Below are 9800 nucleotides of genomic sequence, written 5' to 3' on the forward strand. Positions count from 1 at the left end.
AACAATAACATATCCAGCATGCACACCCCCGAAAACGGAGTATGGCTGCCTACATGGCGGGGTAAAAACGGTCATACACGTAAAAGCCCACTCGTGTGCATACGAGTGAACGTGGGAGTTGCAGCCCACGAACGAAGAAGAAGAATAAGAATAAGAAGGTCCCCACAAACTATGAAAATGTAACCAATAGTTGCAATAATTCAGGACGCTAAAACAGGACATTACCAGCGCCCTGAAAGTCACGCCTGCCAAAACTTTGATTCCATTCCATTCATTCTCCTGCCCGGGATGGGCGTAGAGGAGACATGAGGGACGATTCCGTAGTCAGACGACGCCATCCGGTTCTATCTTCTGCCTGTCGTATCAGCGTAGCGCTATCCATATTGGTCCATTCCTTGATGTTGTCCATCCAGCATTTGGCTTGCCTCCCTCTTCGCCTACCACCCTCTAGCGTTCCCTGTAGAACTGTCTTTTGCAGTGAATTGTGGCGTGTCACATGCCCGAACCATGACAGCTTCCTCCTTTTGACCACTGCTAAGAGTGGTTCCAGTGGACCCGCTAGCATAGTTATTTGGCTCTTGACAAAGTCATTGGTCTTTCTGTCCTTCCATGAGATTCCAAGCAATCGTCTGAAGCATTTTGTCTCAACTTTGATTCAGAAGTGAATAAACAATGAGGCCAAGAGAAGAAACGATTAAGTAATAGTAAAGAGTGGAAACTCTCTCCACTCACAAGGTACACAAACTTCAAGTCAATGCTGCTCATTCTGTCTGATTCAGAAGGCTGAAAGACTAAAACATGACCACATAACACCTTTCTGGGAGGACGCGTGCTGTGTTCTGTGGGGATTGTGTGCAGTGGAATTTTGTTCAATGTCCCGTCGGCACACATACTGATGACTGGAGACATTTTATCAAAAGTATTGATTTTCACAACTGAATATTGTTTTAAAAGGCAGGACAGGAGGGGGTGGTGTGTGAATGGTGAGTTGGTGGTAACCGGGTAGAGGGAGGCTTGAATCAAAGAGGAATATTTGAAATAAATAGTTAATTAAGTACACCGAAAGAAAAGTACTGAATGCACTTCGTAAAAGACGTTAATTCAACGAGAGAAACAACTGACAATTAACGTAAAAAAAAAAGCCATAAAACATCAACGTACGTGTTGGTAAGGCTTCATCAAATCACAGTAAATAAAATTATATGCTTAACTGTCGTATCACTGAAACAAATGCACTTATTGGGCAATATTTAGTCCGCAATGAACTAGATGATAGTCTGAAAATGAAACTTAAAACGTGTCTGCGAATCGGACCACAAGCTGAGTGAGTCCAATGACGAGGTTTTATAGCTGTGGGGATGTGAGCGTGGTGTGGTGCCGTTTGAAGTGGTGTGACATGGTTAAATGACGTGTGGTGTGGTGCCGTTTGAAGTGGTGTGACATGGTTACATGACGTGTGGTGTGGTGCTGTTTGAAGTGGTGTGACATGGTTACATGACGTGTGGTGTGGTGCTGTTTGAAGTGGTGTGACATGTTTACATGACGTGTGGTGTGGTGCTGTTTGAAGTGGTGTGATGCTGGTGTGACGTGTTTACATGACGTGTGGTGTGGTGCTGTTTGAAGTGGTGTGACATGTTTACATGACGTGTGGTGTGGTGCTGTTTGAAGTGGTGTGACATGGTTACATGACGTGTGGTGTGGTGCTGGTGTGACATGTTTACATGACGTGTGGTGTGGTGCTGGTGTGACATGTTTACATGACGTGTGGTGTGGTGCTGTTTGAAGTGGTGTGACATGGTTATATGACGTGTGGTGTGGTGCTGGTGTGACGTGTTTACATGACGTGTGGTGTGGTGCTGTTTGAAGTGGTGTGACATGGTTACATGACGTGTGGTGTGGTGCTGTTTGAAGTGGTGTGACATGAATACATGACGTGTGTTGTTGTGCCGTTTGAAGTGGTGTGACATAGTTACATGACGTGTAGTGTGGTGCTGTTTGAAGTGGTGTGACATGGTTACATGACGTGTGTTGTGGTGCCGTTTGAAGTGGTGTGACATGTTTACATGACGTGTGGTGTGGTGCTGTTTGAAGTGGTGTGACATGAATACATGACGTGTGGTGTGGTGCTGTTTGAAGTGGTGTGACATGTTTACATGACGTGTAGTGTGGTGCTGTTTGAACTGGTGTGACATGAATACATGACGTGTGGTGTTGTGCTGGTGTGACATGTTTACATGACGTGTGGTGTGGTGCCGTTTGAAGTGGTGTGACATGTTTACATGACGTGTAGTGTGGTGCTGTTTGAACTGGTGTGACATGAATACATGACGTGTGGTGTGGTGCTGGTGTGACATGTTTACATGACGTGTGGTGTGGTGCTGTTTGAAGTGGTGTGACATAGTTACATGACGTGTGGTGTGGTGCCGTTTGAAGTGGTGTGACATGGTTACATGACGTGTAGTGTGGTGCTGTTTGAACTGGTGTGACATGAATACATGACGTGTGGTGTGGTGCTGGTGTGACATGTTTACATGACGTGTGGTGTGGTGCTGTTTGAAGTGGTGTGACATGGTTACATGACGTGTGGTGTGATGCCGTTTGAAGTGGTGTGACATGGTTACATGACGTGTGGTGTGGTGCTGTTTGAAGTGGTGTGACATAGTTACATGACGTGTGGTGTGGTGCCGTTTGAAGTGGTGTGACATGAATACATGACGTGTGGTGTGGTGCTGGTGTGACATGGTTACATGACGTGTGGTGTGGTGCCGTTTGAAGTGGTGTGACATGAATACATGACGTGTGGTGTGGTGCTGGTGTGACGTGGTTACATGACGTGTGGTGTGGTGCTGTTTGAAGTGGTGTGACATAGTTACATGACGTGTGGTGTGGTGCTGTTTGAAGTGGTGTGACATGGTTACATGACGTGTGGTGTGGTGCTGTTTGAAGTGGTGTGACGTGTTTACATGACGTGTGGCGTGGTGCTGTTTGAAGTGGTGTGATAGCGGTGTAACGTGTTAACATGTCGTGTGGCGTGGTGGTGCTATTTTGTTGGATGGTACGAGTATCAAGAGAGAAAATAAAACAAAACACGTTCCAACTGATCCGTCCGAGGATAGTGAAAACAACAACAACAACAACAACAGCAACAACAAAACAACACCAAAAAACCAAAAAACGAAGCCTACTAACTAAACCCATCACTGACGTACCTGTGCCGAGGGCAGTGTGAAAAAAGAAACACCAGTTCAATAACTAAAACCACTGTCACCGACCTGTTTGTACAGCTCCGGCTTGATGGCGCCCAGCTCGGGCTGCTCCTTGTGCTTGATGCTCTGCACGCTGAACTGGATGTTGGACAGGTCCAGCCGGTGCGACAGCATCCTCTGGAAGCTCAGGTGCCTCTGGGGCACGGCGGGCAACGTCCACTGCCGCCCGCCGCTGATCTGGTACACCCGCTTCTTCCCGCTGCCGCCGCCGGCACCCCCTCCTCCATACGTGGGCGACGCCTCCGTGCTGAGCGAGGCGTGGCTGGAGATGTCCGGCGAGCTCTTGCTGATGCGGAGCCCCGTGTCGGGCACCCACTCCCTCGGGTAGGGGGCGCCCTTTTCCGGGTAGATGCCCGGGTAGATGCCCGGGTAGGGGGTCAGCAGCTTGCGGCGCCGGCGGCAGAGGAGCCAGGAGGCCAGCAGGATGACCGCCAGGGCCACGGCACTGCCACTGGCGATGGCGAAGGTGGACAGGGGGTCCAGCCCTGCACAGGGGGCAATGATGATTGTAATAATGATGATGGTAATGATGATGATAATAAATTTTTTAAAAGATAATATTAATGATAATATCAAGAAGCAGAAGGAGGAGAAGGAGAAGGAGAAGGAAGGAAGGAAGGAGAGAGAGAGAGACAGATACAGAGAAACAGAGACAGACAGAGAAAACAAAGCGCTGAAGCGAAATGTGAAAATGGATTTTCCGCTTGTATCAATATCTGCAACCTTTGCTGTAGCTTTTTTCAACACCTATCCAACCTTTGTTTCGCACCCCGTCCCCCCCCCCTTCCCCCCCAACCACCCCCCTTGCTTTTTATATTAAAAAAAAAAATATTGTTTGAAAAAAAAAGCTTGGTAATGCACTGTAAGCGCTGCCTTGGCATCGAACTGAGAGCTCTGTAAATTAACTTCATTACTGTCAACATTTACAGACACGACACATAAAACGGGGGTCTTCTCAACCTTTGTCTCCGTGCTTCTTTGTTCACCCAGTTATTCGTGGCTCTGCCAGACCCATCCTGGCTATCATATGGTATTCAGTTCTGCTGTCCTGTTTGAACATCGTGGGTCTGTGGGGACCCACTGCACACACAAACCAACCCAAGGCTGCCCTCCTGACTGATGCGCTTGAGGCCGAGTTTTAACTCTCTCCATACGAACGGCGAAAGAGACGACGTTAACAGCGTTTCTCCCCAATTACCACCATCAAAATATTATAAGTGGAAGGCTCTTACACTGAAGAGGTGAATGTTGACAAAGAATACCACAATTCTGACGACGGAAGCTAAAGGTTGGATCATTGAGACACCCACTGGACATCCGAGGGGTCTGTGTAGAGGAGAAGAGAGGACTGGCCGTACTGAGTGAGTTAATTAAGAAACAAGGAGGTAAGAAAGCAGTGCAGAGTTTTCTATTGATATATCGTGTTCCTTACAAAGTGTGGGTCTGCGACAACCCATAAAAGTCGGAATAGGAATTGATATTTGCAAGATTTGAAAGAGACTTTTATAGGTGCTTGAGTTCAAGTCAAAAACCTCATCAGTTGACTCTCTCAGACTTTGGTCCGATTCGCAGACCAATTCTGAGTTTAGCTCTCAGACTATTATCAAATTCATTACGGACCAAGTATTGTTCTAATGTCAAGTGCATATGCTTTAGTAACCTGACAATTGAGCATATAATTTTTGACTGTAGCTTGATGAAGCCTTATGTACACGAAAGTGTGTCTTCACAAGTGACAGAACTTTGATGTTTTTGAATTTTTTGCATTCATTAACAGTTGTTTCGCTTGTGAGTTTAACGACTTCTCTTTTACGAAGCCCTTTAAGTAATTTCCTGTAATTGTATTTAGAATTTTTTTTTTTTCAAATTTCACCCACATTTTTACCCTCATTTGCCCAGTTTCCCCCAACCCTCCATTCATCCACATCTCCAGACCCATTCTAACCGATAATACTCAAATGTATTCATAAATACTTTAACAAAATATCTTCAATCACCGATATGTGTGACGGGACATTAAACAAAATTTCTCCTCCCTGCAAGATGTTTTTATCAACAAAAAACAAAAAAGAAAAAAAAGAAAGGTTACAGGTACCATAGCATCTTACTCCCGCGGAAGCATTTGATTCTCATGGGAAGGCGGGGGCTCAGTCATCTTCCACTTGTTCAAACCTTCCCCACCCTGACTCAGGCACCCTTTCACACCAGGGCGGAGTGAGGAAAATCGGACTAAAGTGCCTTCCCCCAAAGACACAACACCATGCCGAAACAGGGCCTCGAACCCTTGATCACTGGTGAACACTGGATCACATTAAGTTCTAACGCTGAACAGACTCTGCCACGATGTCTCCCTGCTTGTTGACTTTAGTTTTTAACAACCCCCGAAAACAGAGTATGGCTGCTTAAACGGCAGGGTAAAACCGGTCATACACGTAAAAGCCCACTGGCGTGTACATACGAGTGAACGTGGGAGTTGCAGCCCACGATTAAGAAGTATTTAAACGAGATAAACTAGCTTCTCGGTAGTATAGTGGTCAGTATCCCCGCCTGTCACGCGGGAGACCGGGGTTCAATTCCCCGCCGGGGAGAACGATTTTTTCTCAAGGTCTGACTAAGCGCGTTGGGTTACGCTGCTGGTCAGGCATCTGCATGGCAGATGTGGTGTAGCGTATATGGATATGTCCGAACGCAGTGACGCCTCCTTGAGCTACTGAAACTGAAACTAAACGAGATAACAAAAAAACATTAAAAAAATCAAATCCCAACTGGAAGTAGAGGAAAACACGGAATCTGAATTAAATTAATATAATAGAAATTACCGGATTTTAAAACAATATTTCTGAAAGACAAAAATAGTTCTACAAGGCCCATAGCACATCATTATTGTATTGGATTTGTTGTGTTGTGTTCATTACTGTTTGTCACAACACATTTCCCCTCTGTACAATTCTAGCTGTTCTTCCCGGGGGAGAGCGTGGCCCCACACTGCATGCAGTACCACTCTTTCTTGTTCTTTCGTTTGTCGGCATCTCTTTTTTCTTTCTTCTCTCTCTCTCTCTCTCTCTCTCTCTCTCTCTCTCTCTCTCTCTCTCTCTCTCTCTCTCTCTCTCTCAGGAAACTTCACTACAGTCACTTGCAAAATATATTGCCGAAGCGAATAACATGCGACGAAAAAAAACAACAATAATAAAATAGTATCAGGTGTTGCTCATTGTGAAAATTGAAATCTGTGTTGTCATTCTCATATGGAAAATATTTATGTTATACATTTATATATGTTTTTTGTTTTTATTTCTCACTACATGTCATTACTTTGAATGAATGGTCGAACTGCACTTTGTTGCACAGATTGATTGATTTCGTTTTGGCTTTGGTTTTCATCAATATTATTACTATTGATGCATGTTGTTATTTGTATTATGAACCCCCATGTCATTAGGGCTGTAAAGCTATTGACATTAAAGTGTTCAGTGTTCAGTGTTCTCTCTCTCTCTCTCTCTCTCTCTCTCTCTGTGTGTGTGTGTGTGTCTCTCTCGCATAGAAGACACTTAATTACAGTTAGTACAGAAGTTGCTATTTTATTTGGACAAAACAGAAAACATAACATTGCATACTTGAGTGTATTGTTGAGGCAGTATGTATTGGTTTGATGTATTTTTGAATGGATGGTCGAGTCACTCCCCATTCATTTAGGTATTTTATTATCATTACATTGTTGTTTTTCTTTAGTTCCGTTTCGTTGAGTTTTTGTCAGGATGTAACTTAAGTGTTTCCAAGTATTGCATATTTTCTTGGTTTAAACTGACTGAAGGGTTCAGAGAAAAAAATATTGTTTTTTGCTGTTGTTGTTTTGAAGCTAAAATATATGCATTTATGTTGTTGCCCCCTTGTCAAAAGACCTTTCTTGGCAATGACAATAAATAATTCCAGTGTCCAGTGTCCAGTGTCTCTCTCTCTCTCTCTTTTTTTTTTTTTTTTTTTTACTACAGTAGAATTGGATTCCTCTTAAGAATCTTGCCAGGGACAACCCCTGGGTTGCAGCGAGCTCTATCAGTATCAGTATCAATAGCTCAAGGAAGTGTCACTGCGTTCGGTCAAATCCATATATGCTACACCACATCTGCCAAGCAGATGCCTGCCAGCAGCGTAACCCAATGCGCTTAGTCAGGCCTTGAGAAAAAGAATTAAAAATTAAAAAAAAAAATTAATTAATCAATAAAAATTAATAATAATAAGAATTTTTTTTAACTCACTCAGTACGGCCAGTCCTCTCTTCTCCTCTACACAGACCCCTCGGATGTCCAGTGGGTGTCTGAATGACCCAATCTTTAGCTTCCGTCGTCAGAATTGTGGTATTCTTTGTCAACATTCACCTCTTCAGTGTAAGAGCCTTCCGCTTGTAATATTTTGATGGTGGTAATTGGGGTGAAACGCTGTTAACGTCGTCTCTTTCGCCGTTCGTATGGAGAGAGTTAAAATATATAAAAAAAATAACTGAGTGCATGATGTACACGGGACCTCGGTCTGTCAGTCCATCCCAAACACCCAGACTGCCACTCAAGGTCTGTAGGAGGGGGCGGGGGCGGAGGTGGGGTGGGGTAAAAATCCTGAAGCGTGTGGGATTCGAACTCGCGGATACTCGCTTCCGAGTCGGGGTGCTTTACCACTATACCACCGCGCTCCATTATCGTTCGGTGAAAGTTAACTGCAAAGTCTCTCTCTCTCTCTCTCTCTCTCTCTCTCTCTCTCTCTTGACAACGCATCGCTCAAGGTACAAATCGTTTAGTGAAAAGGAGTTAGTCTGTCCATTGTGTAATGAATCCCAAGAAAATGAGGTACATTTTTGTCCTTTGTTGCCCGGCACTAACAAATATCCGTGAAATGTTTATAAAACCAAAATATTACAAACACCTCTCCCTGTTTAGATTAAGTCTACTTATGTCGTCAAGCAATAGTAAGGAAGTTCGTGATTTTTTTTGTTTTTTGCTTTTGTATAAGGCTTTCAAACATAGAGAAATGAATATGATTATATGTTTTGTTATCCGTATTTATACTTGTTTGCACAATGTTCATGTGAACCCCTTCACGTGGGGCTGAGGCCTATATGTGAAAAAACCATTCCGTTCCGTTCTCTCTCTCTCTCTCTCTCCAACCCACCAGCATGCCTGACAGCATGATTTATCTCCTTTGTTGCAGAACTCTCTTCGTTGTATACATGTTTTTCACTACTCCCAGCACTGCTGCACACACTTGGTAACGATTTTCACTGCTTCATGTTGTCTGAAACTGCTGTGTGGTATCCGAGTTTCCATGATTATAAAGAACTTTTTTTTTTCTCTCTCTCCTACAATCTCTCTCAGTACCGCCGCTGTATAGATATTGTTCTTTGTTTAATTTTTTTTTTCTTTAAACATTACATTGTATACGGAACAGAAACCCGTTTCACGAATTATAGAAAACAAAAATAACAACAGCAAGGAGATTAAAAAAAAAGAAAGAAGAAACTTTGTCTCGCAGACAACACTGGTTTTTTGTTTGTTTGTTTGTTTGTTTTTTTTCTCGTCCCCCCCCCACACCTCCCCCCTCCCCCAGTCTGTGTTTCAAACGTTCACTTTCACATTAATGTCTGCGTTTGCATATGTGCTTCAGTTGACTGCCAAAATGCTATTGATAATCATCTCCTCTCTCTCTCTCTCTCTCTCTCTCTCTCTCTCTCTCTGTGCGTGTGTGTGCGTGCGCGCGCGCCTTGAGTTGTAAAAACGGGTAGTGTCTAATGAAAAAAAAAATACACAGTACCCTCCACCACCACCACCCCCCCCCCCCCCCCCCCCCACCTCCAACCCCCGATCTTACACACGAGCTACTAAGCTAATGACATTACAGTATCAAAGTGTCAAAGTTAACACTGGCGTCACTAGATCGGTTACTGTACTGAACAGTCACACAAGTGCAGATAACCAATCAGTCACTCCTATAGATCGCTGAGAGCGGGCCGGATCGGCAGTCTAGTTCAATGCTACTGGTTCTGGTATTTTGATAGTTTTTTTTTCTTCGTCTTTTAAAATGTAAAATATTTATCTTGCACTGCTTATGTGATATGATGTGTACATTCCACAGTTTAGCTGAGGGAATGACTCGCTCTATGTTCATTTCTTTATAGATAAATATATATATATATATATATATATATATATATATATATATTCACATTCATCGTGAAATATGTACAATCCACCGCCCGACTATGGATTGTTTATATTTGACAGCGATCTACATTTCCCATATATTATTATTCACATAATCCAATAACCAATTTTATTATAACAGACAGACAGACAGACAGACAGACAGACAGACAGACACACACACACACACACACACACACACACACAGAGAGAGAGAGAGAGAGAGAGAGAGAGAGAGAGAGAGAGAATGGTCCAGATTCACCTCCATGTTTTGTTTTTGTTTTTCTCGTGCATGTATGTCTGTGTGTGTATCGTGTGTATGTGAGCGTGCATACGCGCACTGGCACGT

The 9800-nt window shown here is 43.7% G+C and overlaps 1 protein-coding gene across 1 annotated transcript in view; it reads right to left on the reverse strand.

Annotated features, from left to right (window-relative positions):
• Positions 1–9800, reverse strand: part of LOC143283418 (synaptotagmin-10-like) — a 285735-nt gene that overhangs the window by 104973 nt on the left and 170962 nt on the right. Inside the window, exon 2 of the mRNA XM_076589653.1 lies at positions 3273–3751. Within this exon, the coding sequence (XP_076445768.1) occupies positions 3273–3751 (479 nt within the window). The remainder of the gene's footprint in view (positions 1–3272; positions 3752–9800) is intronic.

This window comes from Babylonia areolata, chromosome 6 (assembly GCF_041734735.1).
Source record: "Babylonia areolata isolate BAREFJ2019XMU chromosome 6, ASM4173473v1, whole genome shotgun sequence".
NCBI classification, from domain to species: domain Eukaryota; kingdom Metazoa; phylum Mollusca; class Gastropoda; order Neogastropoda; family Buccinidae; genus Babylonia; species Babylonia areolata.